This window comes from Coniosporium apollinis, assembly GCF_000281105.1.
Source record: "Coniosporium apollinis CBS 100218 chromosome Unknown supercont1.5, whole genome shotgun sequence".
NCBI classification, from domain to species: domain Eukaryota; kingdom Fungi; phylum Ascomycota; class Dothideomycetes; genus Coniosporium; species Coniosporium apollinis.
In genome coordinates, this window is record NW_006913267.1 from 542,378 (window position 1) to 557,471 (window position 15,094).

Genomic DNA, 15,094 nt, shown 5'->3' on the forward strand with positions numbered 1-15,094 from the left:
TTCCTCTCCGTGAGACCGTGTTTATACACTAAGACTTTGTGACCCAAACCATCTTCGCTCTGACAAGCCCCACCAACAACACTCGCCGTCTCCGCGCCCACAACCTCTCGCACCGCCGTCACCTCGCCTACCGTGAGAGCACGCACTGCAAAAAGATCCCCAGCGTGCTTCCAAGATCATAGAGAAGGCTCGTCCCGCACCTTCCGTGCCAAGACGGAGGGACATGCAGCTCTTTCTGACATCGGGCGGCACGAGCTTTGTTATGCACTGGTCCGCAGAGGTTGAGATATAGGTCGGGCAAGGAGGGATTGTGGTATGGTCCCTGCTGCTGGTGTTAAGGTTTGCTCCGCTCGTCGTCGCATGACGAGGATAGCTGAGGCTCCGTGTGCGCGGTTGTCGCTTGTGCTCTGTCCTCCGATGACAAGACGGAATAGCGGCTGGAAGGCCGACAAGCTAAGTGGGTTCTATTGAGTCTCTTTCAACTCGGAGGACATCTAGATCCATGAACGGGATTAGAGCGACGAGCGATCTAATCACTGGGGATGACAGTGGTATAAAGTCGAATGCTAGGATGTCTGTCAACGAGTCAAGAACAATGTTGATCAAAAAGGTGGAAGTTCAAACGTCTCTTATAACTCTGCCCTTTCCATTTCACCATAAAGTCTGGGATGGGGGTTAGTCATAGATCTTGATGGTCATTTCTAAATCTTTCTATCACTCTTGGCAAGTCTCCAACATGCAACCTCTAGTCTATAACTGGCTCTCAGCTTTAGGCTTTGCAAGCCTCTCCTTCTCTTCCGGCTTGACTCCGCTCCACTCAGGCCGTGGCAGCTCCACGCCCTCCAACAAACGGCCATACGTGATGCCACCAAGACGAGACATCGGCATCAAGATCTAGTCGTCTGAAATTAGCCACAACTCCCTAGCTACACTCGAGAGATCTCTCCTCGAGAAAAAGGACGAGCCGCGCCCAAAACATACCGCAGGATCAAGCAAATTTCTGTCCTCGTTCACTGCATCCTCGCGTGCCCAAAATCTGACACCCTCAACGATAGCCAGCACCCCCGTCTTCTTACCCGGCGTCGCCCGGCTCTCAAACTCCTTCGTCTCCACTAGAACCGCCTCGATGGAGAAGATTGACTCCTTGACGCGTGACGCCTTGACTTTGCTGCAGGGCGCCGGATGCAGGCCTGTCAGCGCCCATTCGGAGACGCCGTAGGGAGCATTGATCGAGCAGGCATTGGCCGCCTCGATGAAGTGCTCGGAGATGATGTTGAGGCAGCCTGTGTGGGCGTAAGCTAGGCGTAAGCTCTGCGTTTGACAATCGTTTCCTCCGGGGTAAAAGGGTTGTATGAACGGTCAAGTTAGCCGGAGAATTGTACACGCACATTCTCCCGATTCAGTCAGGTTCCTCAACGAGTCTTTCGCTTTCTCAAAGCCCCCTGCGAACCCGATGATAAAGAGCGGCGGATCATGATTAATGACATTGAAGTAGCTGAACGGCGACAGATTCGTGCTCTTGCCTGCCATTGTCAGCCTAGCCGCCCAGCACCCTCTCAATCCGCACCCAAGCTCCCCGGGGCCCACCCACCGTCCTTGCTCCTCGTGCTCACGAATCCAATCGGCCGTGGAATGACAGCGCTAATGAGGAGCTTATAGTTAAACGTCGCAGGCCTGCCCTCCGCATACGGGTCAATCTCCACGTGCTCTTTCTTCAGGCATTCTCCGCCGTCGTTGGGGCCTTGACCGAGCTTCCAGTGCGGATCGCGGGTCTTGGTAAAGGCCCACTTGTCCTGCTCGTGCCAGTCGGGGCGTGAGGACTCTACTTTCTTGAAGTCTGGGTGCGGGTTGCGCTTCACGTGCTTCTCGGAGTCGAGCATGTGCTCGTGGGCCGTTGGGTCTTCGGCGCGTTGTACTTTCTCAGAGTCCATTTCCAATATGTTCACGATATACGGGTAGGTTTACTGGCTTGTAGGGTGACAGACACGTGGTAGTCGAGTTGGGGGAACAGTTGCCGGGATTGAGAAACGCGGTGCAATTGGCAAAACGACCCGGAAGAAGAGCGGATGAAGGGAAGTATAGGAAGGCAGATTACGAAGCGGATCTTTCTATAGGTGAGGACTAGCAAAAAAACGTCAATGCATTGCCGACATTTAAGCCGGCACTCTTGTGGTGTTGATATCGGAGCTTTTCTAAGAACGACGTCATTGAGAATGCCCCACCAAGCACCGCATTCCACTCAAGAAGTCCTCGGAGCTGGATAGAGCACGACAACGTTCACAACGCGAAACAATGCGCTTACGAAAGTAGCATGAGGCACACACTGAGACCTCGGACTGCTGGGCAAGTCTCGGCCAAGGGGGCCCTCCGCAGGCTTATCAATGGCGGGGTTGAAGCTCCATCTGGGGTATACCCGATGGAAGCCATATGTACCGATACAAAGACTTCTGCGTAGAAGAGCATTACTGGTGCACTGGACTCCAAAATGGCCGACCATTACAGCACATACAATTTGGGAGACTTCGAACTAAGGTCCGGAGGAAAGATCCCCAATGCCCATATCGCCTACAAGACATTCGGAGACCCTAGCCTACCTGCGATTATCTACCCGAGCTGGTACTCCGGTTGTACGTGGAAAGAGCTCTCTGTTAGCTACATCGTGTACCAGACCACGTTCGCTGACGCCGCGCACAGCAATCGCCGACAATGAATGGCTCATCGGCGAAGACAAGACCCTCAACCCCCAAAAGTACTTCATCATCATCACCGCCCTCTTCGGCAACGGCCAGTCCTCTTCGCCCTCTAACACCCCTGACCTGAAGCCGTTCCCTGACGTCCTCTTCTACGACAATGTAAAGGCACAGTACAGGCTCGTGACCGAGCACCTGAACATCAAGCACGCCAAAGCCGTCCTCGGCTGGTCCATGGGCGCGGGCCAGACGTACCAATGGGCGACGCAGTACCCTGAATTCATGGACCTGGTTGCACCGTTCTGCGGCTCCGCGAAGACGTCGCTGCATAACCAGGTCTTCCTCGAGGGCGTGAAGAGTGCGCTGCTGGCTGCGAAGGGGATGTCATCTGGCGGTATCGTGAAGGGCGAGATGGCGGATAAGGAGGAGTATAGGGGCTGGAATGATGAGGAGAGGAACAACGGGTTGAAGGCGCTCGGGAGGGTGTATGCGGGATGGGGGTTTAGTCAAGCATTTTATCGGGAGAGGTTGTATGAAAAGGCCCCAACCCTTGGATTCAAAGACCTGGATGACTTCATGGTGAACTTTTGGGAGGCGTGGGCGCTGTCGAAAGGTGCGTCTCTTCCAGCTGCAATGCTGCATCGCTATCTGACCATCGAACCTTTTCCGGAGATTGGAACGGTACCAGCACACTGCTGACAGGAGTCCCTGAACAGATCCAGAGAACATGCTCGTTATGCTCCACACCTGGCAAGCCGGCGACTGCTCGGCCCAAGACCCCTATAACGGCGATTTCAAAAAGGCTATGCAAGGCATCAAGGCCAAAGCGCTCGTAATGCCAGGCAAGACCGACCTCTACTTTCCGTAGGTTGTTTATCTTGAGTCGGCTTTGAACGTAATCTGATTGTAGCAGACCCGAGGACTCCGAAATCGAGGTCGCCAACATGAGTCCCGGGATTGGCAGAATGGAGGTATTTCCTAGCATCTGGGGACACTGGGCTGGCGGTAAGCGTCGTGCATATCCTCAGTAGGACTCAGCATGCTGATTAGGATCAGGACCGGGGCAGAGCACTGAGGACGTCAAGTGGCTCGATGAAAAGCTGAAGGACTTTTTTAAGTCCACCAGTGCCACGGTTCAGCTTCCCCATCGCTAAGTTTCAGCAAATCCCAAGATATAGCCGCGCTTGTGCCAAATGGCCATGAAGTTGAACATCAGAGCCTCTGAACGCGTTTGAATGCAATGATCAACACAAAACAGGCTGCAAATAAGCTAAGATAGCTGAGATAGCTGAGATAGCATGTTTCACACGATGTTAAAGTTTGCGATATTGATAATAGGATATCATAAAGCAAGCATGCGGCTCCTGTAACCATTTGAAGGTTCAGCAATAGAAAAGCCGATCCGTGACACAGTTGTAGTAGTGAGACCAAATACGACTTCAACAGGAACCCAGACATCATCGCGAGGTGTGCTGTCCCTTTCAAGTTTGTCTTTACCACACCGCAATGCGGTTCCCCTTTGAAGCAGAACAGTTGGCCTTTTCGACGATAACCCGGATAAAAGTTAGATCTCCGAGCCATGAAGCGGCCACAATGCAAAAGTCCAAAAATGCAAAAGGCAAAAATGCAAAAATGTGAAAATGCAAAACATACAGCAGTGGGGACTCGCTAGTGGTCACCCACCTAACTACTAATCCACCGATTCAAAGCTTATGAGGTGCCAGAGCGGACGGGATGGCCAGTATTCTTTGATCTATGGCCGTATGTGAAAGAACTTAGTGTTTTTACGAGTATATAATGTCACACATCAAGCGTGGCAGCTCTTAGCCGCGCAAAAGCTCAAGCCGGATGGTCAGCAATTCCTACGACGGCCAGACAACCAGCCTGATACTTACATCTTTGGCACCTTAACAGTTCATAGACGATAGTCTAAACTTTAAAAGTCCTCGATATCTCCATCATTTGGCAAGTGCCTAGCAGTATCACTAAAGTCTGCTGTGTATACAGTCGTTTTCATGTTCTCATTATGCCTATTCTAGCACCGGTATCCTCACTCGTTAATACATATATATGCATCCCTTCTCGTCCTCGGGTACTCAAGTCCCTAATTAACTCAATGCATAACAATAGCAACATGGTCGTCCATATACTTACTGATATCGCCCAAGAACACCGCAGCGATAATACTGACAGCGCCAAAAGCGATGCTCGCCAAGTACACGTATTTGTAGCTCTCAGCGTAAGCGACCTGTCCAGCCTTGACGACCATCTGGTATGCTGTTTCATTCCCCGCGATACCAGGAATGAGCCTGATGGGCTCGAGCAAGCTGGCACCGGTAAGCTGGATGGCTTGGATGATGTAGGAGACGTTCGTGATGTTGAGCTGGGTGGCCATCGTGCCGCCTATGTAGTGTTCGGCATTCGGAACGAACTTGGAGACGAAGACGTTGTAGTAGGTCGTGTAGCCAATGCAGCCGCCGATGACGCGGATGGACAAGGTGAGCGCAGCGACGGTGGCGATGATGTCGTCGGGACAGATGATGGTGCTGATGATCGAGGCGGGCACGACGATGCCGCCGATACCGAGACCGGCGATGATCAGTAGTCCCCAGAGCTTGTACATGTTGTCGGTATCTGCGATGGCGAGGGAGCCGCAACCCGCAGTCATGAGGACGGAACTGATCACGAGGAGTTCGCGGATATGACCCTGGAGGACAGAGAGGAGCCAGAGGACGATGCAGGCGCCGAAGAGGATGGAGAAGCCGATTGGCAGACCGCGAATGCCGACACCGACGGGGTCGTGCCCGTAGACATTGAAGGCTTGGGTAGGCCAGAACATCAGGACGGAGAAGAAGTTGGCGCCGCTGATGGCGGTGATGATCAGAGTGAGGGTGAGGGTACGGGCTTCTTTCTTCATTCGACTAGGGAACATGGGGAACTTGGCGAATTTGATCTCCCAGAGCGGGAAGAGGACGAATAGAACAAAGCCGCCGATGATCAGTGGAGCGAGCGTGTGGGCAGATGACCAAGGGTATTGGTAGCCGCCCCATTGGAGGCCTGCCAGGAAGACGATCATGCCGCTGATGCTGAGAAATCCGCCGACAAAGTCGATCTCCATGATGATTTCCTTCCTGCTGAGGCCGCGGGCGTTAGGGCGAGGGGGCGGGAAGTAGAAGAATGCCGTTCCGAGGAATCCAACGAGAGCCCAGAGACCGCAGAACAGGACGCAGTACCGCCATGAGGTGTGTGCTGCGATGAGCTGAGCCCAGAGGACGGATGGACAGAATGGGACAATGGTAAAGATCAAAACAGCGACGTATTTGCCTCGCTTGCGGGTTGGCGCGAGTTCTGAGGTGACAGCTAGAGACGTCAATTCGCAGATGCCGGCTCCGGCTCCGGAGAGGGTCATGCCAGCTGAAGGAAGGTTAGTTGCGGTATTGCTGGACTTCTACTGGAAGCATGACTTACCAATAAACTGGTTCATATTCGGGGCTGTGCCACATATGATCATAGCGACCACAAGGAAGGCGGAGCCCATCAGGGCGACCCATCGTCGACCGATCAGGTCGGACAAAGAGCCGACGAACGGACAGACAGCAGCCAGTGCGAGCAGGTTGGCAAGTACGAACCAAACCCATCGGTCCAAACCGCCGAGGTCACCGTAGATGATCGGAGGGATACCTCCAAGAATATATACTGGGATTTGAGAGCCGGTCCAGAGAAATGCCATAGCGACTAAGCTCATGATCCTTCGTTTGGTCATCTGTCGAGTGGTTAGTCTAGAGAAGTAGTGAATGAACTCTCCACAAACACTCACTGGAGGCTCGTGATCATGGTCCTCGCCATCACCGTAGATGCGGAGTCCATCTTTCTCATACAATCCAGGGTGGCCTTCTACTTGTTCAATGTGAGAGGCGCCCACTGGCTTCTCGTCGATAGATTTCGGGACTCTCTCCATGGAGCTGGTCTCGTGAGCCATTGGAGTTGCTGTGACGGGCAGCAATCCTCAAGTGATCGAGGGAAGGCGAGCCTGGCTGGAGACAGTATGAGTATTAGAGAGTGCAGAGTGATACGACAATGCTAGGATGTGTGTAGTGGATGGAGGATGAAGAAGAAGCAGAAGAAGATTGAAGGGAGATAGAAGGCATAGGTATACTCGAGCTCTGTTGTAGGTGCCCGGTCAAGAACAGCAGAGTACCGAGGCTCGAGTTGCATAAATCTCGACCGTCTTGGACTGGCCAAGGCGCTCCGCAGCACCTCTACAGGTGGTGGTGGTGTGGAGCCGAATGTCACCCGACAGCTAAACGCAACAAGCGCTGCCTCCTCATTTCGGTTGTAGATGATAACACTTCTCTACGTTGATCTTGTAATTGCCTCCGTACATGGTCCTTGGCTGTTGATACTCGGCGACAGCCATGCGATCAGATATTACCGCTGGAGATTCCCTAAGTAACTCAGCGCGCAGCATGGACATGTCAGAGAGGAGGTACTTACGTTTAGCTACCAGATAGCGCTCCCCTCTGAAAGTGCTGCGGGACAAGGCCAGGTCGTCCAATCTTCAGCCCTTTGGCGTTCCAGGCACGATCTTTGCGACTCGGCGTCGTCCCACACTGCTGGAATGGACCTCGGGTGGCTCGAACTTGCAGTCTTGCAGTAACTAGCGCTGAGCTTGTCGGGGTAGATTGTCTGGGGTAAATGCGGGGAACCTGGAAGCTCCAACGATCTTCGAGGAAAACACCCCGGCATCGAGCAGAGGTCCGGGAGGCTACCGTGCACACCCGTGGAATGTCTCAGGGCTACGAGTAAGCTGTGCAGTGAGTAGAGCTTCGCAACTGATGTAGAACGATGCCCCCCCGACAGCAATCACAACCCTGTCCCTTCCAGATCGAAAGACATGCCTGGAAGAAGACTTCCTGCGTCCCCTCCCCTTGCCCTTCAGGATAGAGTACATGCCTATCCGGACCTTGAACTGCTTGAAACAAACGAACTGCCGATAGGGCTGTGCTTCCGCAGGAGCAATATCCTGCACCTCAGCTACTCACAGCATACTCGGCCGGTTAAGTGCCATTACGATGACAAAACCATACGAGCCACGCCCAGCGGGCATAGGGTTCGCTGAGAACAGGTCCTCGTTGGCCTCCAGTGTTTGTCTTGAGGATTAGCATTACACTAGATTTGTACTATGTTACAAACAAACCGCCTCTGTTAGAGCGCGTAGGAGAAGCGCTGTCGGATAATCTCATGCTTCGCCTGATCGATCTACTCCAGTATAGAAGCAATAGATCAGGATCCTAGATTCCACTCAGAATCTCAAAGTCCCATTATCCATAACGCCCCGTGTCCGTCGAGTGACGGAGTACTGTCCGCAAGGAGTGACTTGAAGCATTTGAAACTCCATCACCGCTACGGTTACTGGTGTCGTCATGAACTAGTTCTTCTTCTTCGGTAATCCAAGCCGCTTGCGTTCCGCGATGTCACCTTCAGCAAGCCATCTGCTCGCCTTGACAAGCTGCACAACGTTGATGAATTGCTTGCCCGCCATGACTGGGAAGGAGATGGCCGCGAGGATCCAAGGGACCGTGCTGTCCATCTTGTTGGCCCTTTGAGGCATGTCAGCTTCTGCCGAGCTCGTAATGGATTATGGCGGAAACTTACCGGGCCATCTCCATAGCACCTGCCGACCAAGGGCTCGTGAACAGTAGGCTCGGCTTTGGCGCAGCGGGGCTCCCTGGTTGCAGCGACGAAGGCGACGGCTGTAAGAGGGAGGGCGAAAGGGTCGGCGAGGAAAAGGAAAGTAAATAGAGCGCGATGAAGAACAGTTCATTCAAAGCGCAGAAGGTGAATAGAACTTTCTGTGGAGACCATCAGCGCCCGAAATTCCATAGAAGTCTTCAGAGCACATACATTGTTGGAGTAATATTGCTTCAGAATCCAGCTGCGGCTCTCGTCGACCTTTTTGTGACTTTGCCCACTGCCGCCCATCGTCAATGTCGCATACATGTGCATGTAGTGGCTCGCCAGGTCCAAGCTGATTAGGCCCTGGAATACAAGGGACCACCTTGGGAAAGCGGAGGCCAGGAAGACGAGCAAGCAAGCGGTTGTGCAACGGTCCGTCACCATGTCTAGCACGGCGCCAAACTTGGTCGACTGCTGGAATTTGCGTGCCGCCACTCCGTCAAGTGCGTCGAGAAGACAGGATATGCTGTACAATAGCGAGCAGGTACGCGGGTGGAGGGGCATGTAGTAGAGGGATGCGACTGCTAGGACGATGCGGAAGTATCCTACAATGAGGAATCAGTTAGAATCGTCACCAAAGATTCAAATAACGCGCGTTGTACCAATTAGGTTTGGAACAAACATGAAGATGTTCTCGTCGGGCTCCGCACGCATTTTGCGGGAGGGCACACCATGAGCACTCCCATTGCTACTCGCCAGTGCCTCTTTCGCCATCGTTGCGTTGCACCCCGAAGCACTTAGGAGCGTGTGACTGATGTTCCTCACTCGATCGAAAAGGATCCACAGCTATGTTGCGGTCCGGCAGAGAGCGATACGAGGCACGTGCTGCTGAAGGCTCGACTTCTAGGCTCCCGTAGGCGGTTGGGATCCCTGAGTCTGGATTGAGAAAGCCCTTTTAGAATTGCTCAACGCGTTCGAGCGCGAGCGGTATCAGGAGCCGGTGAATATGGTTGAGGCAGAGGCCGGAAGGGTCGCTGGTGAGAAAGGTATTCGATAAGCGTCGATAACAGAACGGGGGATCGAGCTTGGAGCGGCGGATGCGACGGTTAAAGTGTTGTTTGTTTTGTAGACTCGATTGCTGTTCGTAAAACGTGAAGGAGGGACTTGGAACTGTAAGGAGAGACAGTTGTCGCGTTGAGGAGTCGTCGGCGACAGCTCGCTGGCCTGACCACGGAATTACTCGACAATTACGAATGTCTGTGACGGTGAAGCCATGCCTGAATCGGACTAGTCGATTGCCTCGCGGAGGTGCGCCCGCTGAGAGTCACGTGAATCACGTGGATCACGTGGCAGATGGCCTTCGCCGCCAAGCACCACCAATATCCGCATCCGCTTGCAACGGAGTACCTGCGAGTGAAGCTACTGGAGGTACGGGCTCCGGCAATGAGGATTCCTGAGGAGCAGCTAGCGTTTATGGCCGCCTGGTTGCGAAGCATGCGACTGTGTCTCTACGAGTAATCCCAGGATCTGATATGCGAGTTCCCTGCCCTTAGACTTCCAGCACGGACGAGACAGCGTATTCCATCATCCTGGATGCAAGCAAAAAACACAACCTCACCTGCGATACAGATGGCCCGGGCACTCGTTGTCCATCAGCTGAACAGTGGCTGGTCATTCAAGAAGACTGACGATGTCTCCGAGGATGCCTGGCTTCCCGTCGCTCGCGTTCCCACCAACGTCCATCTAGATTTAATGGATAACAATGTGTACATACGCACTACAAGCCGTGGCTGATAACAAAGCTGATCGGCTGGCAGAATCCCCGACCCTTTTATTGCCTCCAACGAGCTAGAGTGCGAATGGGTTGCAGATCAATCATGGACGTACAGGATCGAATTACCGGAAGTCATCGAGCTGCAAAATGGGTCAATCGTTGTATTGGCATTTGACGGTCTAGATACCTTTGCCACAGTCAGGCTTAACGAAGAAGTCATCCTTACGAGTGATAATACGTTCATTTCTCATCGGGTGGACGTCACGAATCGTATGCGGTACGGCAAGGTGAACGTACTGGAGATTGATTTCGAATCCGCAAGACTTCGGGCTATCGAGATCAAGGAGGCTTATCCGGAGCACAAGTGGGTAGGTTTCAACGGAGACATGTCAAGATTGGCCGTTAGAAAAGCGCAATATCACTGGTATGGACTGCTACCCACCGCCAGTATTTTCAACACTTGTTGATGTTGTCCTAGGGGCTGGGACTGGGGCCCAATCCTCAACACCTGTGGACCGTGGAGAGAAGTCCGCCTAGAGACATACGAGGCGAGGATCAGTGACCTGCGTGTTGATTACAAACTTAGCACGAACCTCAAAAGTGTAAATGGAACATTGACTGCCCATGTTGAGGGTGCTGCCGCCAAGTCTGTAACATTTCAAGTTCGTCTTGCGGATGCAACCGTCTTCGATGCCAGAACCGAGGTGGACCGGAACGGTATGGCCGAAGTGGAATTCCGCGTGAGCGAACCCAAGCTGTGGTATCCCCACGGATATGGAGGGCAACCTCTGTATGAGATAACCGCAACCATCTCGGGGCGCGAGGTTAACCTCCACTCCGCAACCCAGAAGATTGGTTTCCGTAAGGGCGAACTTGTACAAGAGCCGGATGAGATTGGCAAGTCCTTCTACTTCCGCATCAACGGAATCGACGTTTTCTGCGGCGGCTCGGATTGGATACCTGCCGATAGCTTCACGCCCAGAGTATCAGCCGAGAGATATCGAAAATGGCTGGAGTTGATGGTTGATGGCTATCAGGTCATGATCAGGTAACACTCTTCCGCAGCTGATTAACCAAATGCTCTGCTGTATGCTAATCATTGCTCAGAATTTGGGGCGGAGGTATTTGGGAAGAAGATGTATTCTACGATCTCTGCGACGAGCTTGGTATTCTAGTGTGGCAAGACTTCATGTTCGGCTGTGGGAATTATCCAGCTTTTCCCGAATTCCTCAAGACTATCAAAGCGGAGTGCGTCGCCAATGTCCGCAGACTACGGCATCATCCTTGCATCGTTGTTTACGCTGGCAACAACGAGGATTATCAAGTCCAAGAGTCGTTTGGATTGACTTACCACTATGAGGACAATGATCCAGAGAGCTGGCTCAAGACTGATTTTCCGGCCAGATATATCTACGAAAAGGTGAGTGTAGGCGTGTGTTCCTGGCGAACAAACTCACTAAATCATTCCTGATCGAGCACAGCTATTACCTGAGGTAGTTGAAGCGGAGAGCCCTCACGTTGCGTATCATCCAGGCAGTCCTTGGGGCGATGGACTCATTACCTCCAATCCCACAGTGGGCGACATGCACCAGTGGAACGGTGAGTCCGCGTTCACCGAGTGCCACATGTAGTGGCGACCCTGCTTATTCCCTCTCAGTATGGCACGGTACACAAGAGAAGTACCAAATCTTCGATACCCTCGGCGGCCGCTTCAACAGCGAATTCGGCATGGAAGCCTTCCCCCACATCGACACTATCAAACACTTCTGCACAGACGAATCGCAGCTGTATCCGCAATCGCGCATGCTAGATTTCCACAACAAAGCCGACGGACACGAGCGAAGAATAGCGACTTACCTTGTGGAGAACTTCCGCACAGAGACTGACCTAGAGGTACGACCTAGTTCTTTGCTTGCGGATGAAACGATCACTGATTACACATACACAGGCCTTCATCCACCTAACGCAGCTATCCCAAGCCGAAGCTCTCATGTTCGGCTACCGCGGCTGGCGGCGACAATGGGGCCAAAAGCGCCGCTGCGGTGGCGCTCTGGTCTGGCAGCTCAATGACTGCTGGCCCGTGACCTCGTGGTCCATCGTGGACTACTTCCTCCGTAAAAAGCCAGCTTACTACGCCATGCGTAGGGCGCTGGCACCAGTCGCAGTTGCGGTCAAGCGGGCGCATCACGACTGGAGCATCACACATGCGCGGCCTGCTAAGACTAGTGACTGGGAGCTCTGGGTAGCGAGCAGTAAGGCTGAGCCGGTGACTGCTACCGTTGAATTGCGATTCATCTCCATTGCGACGGGGAAGGAAATCAAGGATGCTGTTGTCAAGAATGACATCGAGATCGTCGCGAATGGCACGACCGACGTACTCTCCGGAACCATTGATAATGTTCAGGAAGAACCTCACGTCCTTACCGCAAGGTTATGGATCGATGCTCGAGTGGTCGCCCGAGACGTAGACTGGCCCCAGCCACTGAAATATCTCAGCTTCGAAGACCGAGGGGTTCAAGTCAAGTGGGACGGGAACACAGTCACTGTTGTCGCGGAGAAGCCGACTAAAGGCCTGGTTTTTGAGGAGCGTGAAGGCGTGCTCCTGAATGATAGTGCCCTCGACGTTGTGCCGGGTGACGTGCAAGTCGTTATAGTGAAGGGGTTGGGAGCTGATGACCAGCCCTTGCGGTGGAGGTATCTTGGCCAAGCTTGATCCGGTCTTTTGGCAGCATCTCTCAAAGTAATAGAGCTGATCCTAGAGAGCCTGCCTTAATAAGAGCCTGCATGGCTTGGAAGCACGAAGATATGCACCTTACTATAAGCAGCATGCTCTCTTAGGAACTTTCTTGTGTAGTGAGTCGCGTACTGAGCGGGACTGCTTCTACAGCCACGTTTTTTGAGTTACCCGGAACTTTTCGTAGCTCGTATACATATTGCTTTTCAATTCTATCAACAGATCGGACAGTGGGCACACCACCCAGGCGGTTTGCCTCCAGCACTCAGACCCGGAACAGGTATGAGGTAGCTCTGCCAGCAATGCCTCCAAAGCCCAGCCTCTTCCCTTAGCACACGGCGTGCGTCTTCCCATGCTTCCCCTGCAAGCTATGGTTCTCATCCGCAAAATGCTTGTTCATCCTCCTATGCCTTCCAGTCCTGGTGGCATGCTGCTTGATATGCTCCTGATGTTCCTTAATGCGATCCCCATCCATCTTATCTAGCACCTGCAGCGCAAGCTTGATATCGGCAATGAGCGCATCGCACCTGCTGCGGCTGAAATCCTCGCGCACAACCACCCGCATAAGCTTCAGATTCTCGCTGTGCGGCGCCATCGTGTAGGCCGGCACGACCCAGCCGCGCTCACGCAGCTGGTGCGCAACGGCGAACTCGTCATAGTGCTTCCCCGGCTTAAGCCGACACGCGACGAGCGGCAGTCCCTCGCCACCCTTCTGGCTCATGATGATGAAGCCGAGCTTCTCGAGGTTCGCAGCCAGATAGTCGGCCGTGCGCGTCAGATTCAGCATGATGGACCGGTAGCCGTGCTTCCCGAGCCGGATCAGCTGGTAGTACTGTCCGATGATCTGGCTCGCACCTCGCGAGAAGTTGAGTGTGAAGGAGGCTTGGTCGGCGCCGAGGTAGTTGATGTTGAAGATTAGCTCCTTGGGAAGGTACTCGGGGTCTCGCCAGATGATCCAGCCCACACCGGGGTAGACGAGCCCGTATTTGTGCCCGGAGACGTTGATGGAGACGACCTTGGGGAGCCGGAAGTCCCATTCTAGGGAGGGGTTGACGAAGGGGGTGACGAAGCCGCCGCTGGCGGCATCGACTGGGCATGTCAGCTTGTACGAACAAGGTGAGAAGGATAGGGATGTGGCTTACCGTGGATGGGACAGTCAATGTTCCGCTCCACTAACAGGTCGTTGATAGCCTTGACGTCCTCATACTCGCCCGTGTAAGTCGTCCCGATAATAGCGCAAATGCCTAAGAAAAGTCAGAACAACTTGGCTGGTATCAAATACGCTTTCACGTACCAATCGTATTTTCGTCCACCAAATCGACCGCCTCTTTCGGATCAATGACATAGCGATCCTTGGTGCAGTACACGTACTTCTCCTCAACATCGAAGTACCGAGCCGCCTTCTCCCAGCATACCTGCACGGCCGCGTTCATGACGATGTTCGGGTTCTCGGTGCTCTTGCCCGCCGCCTTGCGCGTCTGCTGCCAGCGCTTCTTCATTGCCAGCACGCCCAGCATGATCGCTTCGCTGCTGCCGATGGTGCTTGTGCCCATGGCGTTGGTGTTCTCATCGTGAACAGGGATGTTGAACAGACGCGCGATCATGGACACGCACCGGTTCTGAATATCGGCGCTCACGGGGTACTCTTCGTAGTCGATGAAGTTCTTGGAGAAGCATTCCGTCATGAGCTTCTCGGCTTCGTCCTCCATGTATGTAGTCACGAAGCTGGCCAGATTGAGCGTCGGCGTGCCATCGAGCGTCAGATCGTCCCTTCACCGTGCAGGTTAGTTGTGGGTGCTCCAATGGGTGGAGAGAGGGTGAACTGACTTGATCATCCTGTAGGCTACCTCGCGGGGCATCTCCTTCTCGGGCATCTCGATCCGCGGGAGATCTTGTGCGGCAAAGCGGCTTCCATAGACGCTTGCTGTTACACCGTCTTCCTCATTCTCCTCGAAGAACTTGGCCTTCTCGAGACCTTCCACGAGGGGAGTCTCTTTCTCCTTGTCTGTCGGGACCTGGGCTAGATGGACCATGATTGCGGCGAGCTGACGTCAAGTAGGAGAGGTCACAAGGAATCAGAGGTAGGGTAGGTTTAATGAACAACGAGGAAAGAGGTATTTGAATGAGGAGCTTTTCTCGAAACAGCGGTGACGGCTGACAGTGGAAAGTTGAGGCTGACTGCCGACGATCACCTCTTAGCTACAGAGTCAAGCTTCAGCT

At 53.5% G+C, this 15,094-nt stretch overlaps 6 protein-coding genes across 6 annotated transcripts; 2 read left to right on the plus strand and 4 right to left on the minus strand.

The window, feature by feature from the left end:
• Positions 1-750: 750 nt before the first annotated feature.
• Positions 751-1,931, minus strand: W97_01542 (uncharacterized protein; the record flags this gene model as incomplete). The annotated part of the gene is made up of 4 exons (XM_007779448.1): positions 751-894; positions 982-1,283; positions 1,383-1,523; positions 1,592-1,931. The coding sequence occupies 4 exons, from the start codon at positions 1,929-1,931 to the stop codon at positions 751-753; spliced, it is 927 nt and encodes a 308-aa protein (XP_007777638.1).
• A 554-nt stretch (positions 1,932-2,485) lies between these two features.
• W97_01543 (homoserine O-acetyltransferase) lies at positions 2,486-3,844 on the plus strand (the record flags this gene model as incomplete). The annotated part of the gene is made up of 5 exons (XM_007779449.1): positions 2,486-2,627; positions 2,695-3,303; positions 3,407-3,554; positions 3,604-3,695; positions 3,747-3,844. The coding sequence occupies 5 exons, from the start codon at positions 2,486-2,488 to the stop codon at positions 3,842-3,844; spliced, it is 1,089 nt and encodes a 362-aa protein (XP_007777639.1).
• Positions 3,845-4,803: 959 nt separating this feature from the next.
• Positions 4,804-6,669, minus strand: W97_01544 (uncharacterized protein; the record flags this gene model as incomplete). The annotated part of the gene is made up of 3 exons (XM_007779450.1): positions 4,804-6,104; positions 6,159-6,453; positions 6,508-6,669. 3 exons carry the CDS (start codon positions 6,667-6,669, stop codon positions 4,804-4,806), a joined length of 1,758 nt encoding a protein of 585 aa, XP_007777640.1.
• Positions 6,670-8,118: 1,449 nt separating this feature from the next.
• W97_01545 (CDP-diacylglycerol-inositol 3-phosphatidyltransferase) lies at positions 8,119-9,140 on the minus strand (the record flags this gene model as incomplete). Its single annotated transcript, XM_007779451.1, has 4 exons — positions 8,119-8,290; positions 8,346-8,542; positions 8,595-8,971; positions 9,029-9,140. 4 exons carry the CDS (start codon positions 9,138-9,140, stop codon positions 8,119-8,121), a joined length of 858 nt encoding a protein of 285 aa, XP_007777641.1.
• An 855-nt stretch (positions 9,141-9,995) lies between these two features.
• W97_01546 (uncharacterized protein) lies at positions 9,996-12,853 on the plus strand (the record flags this gene model as incomplete). Its single annotated transcript, XM_007779452.1, has 7 exons — positions 9,996-10,132; positions 10,184-10,564; positions 10,619-11,188; positions 11,248-11,560; positions 11,622-11,739; positions 11,798-12,033; positions 12,089-12,853. 7 exons carry the CDS (start codon positions 9,996-9,998, stop codon positions 12,851-12,853), a joined length of 2,520 nt encoding a protein of 839 aa, XP_007777642.1.
• A 349-nt stretch (positions 12,854-13,202) lies between these two features.
• W97_01547 (glutamate decarboxylase) lies at positions 13,203-14,907 on the minus strand (the record flags this gene model as incomplete). The annotated part of the gene is made up of 4 exons (XM_007779453.1): positions 13,203-13,963; positions 14,017-14,118; positions 14,169-14,644; positions 14,702-14,907. The coding sequence occupies 4 exons, from the start codon at positions 14,905-14,907 to the stop codon at positions 13,203-13,205; spliced, it is 1,545 nt and encodes a 514-aa protein (XP_007777643.1).
• Between the last annotated feature and the right edge of the window lie 187 nt (positions 14,908-15,094).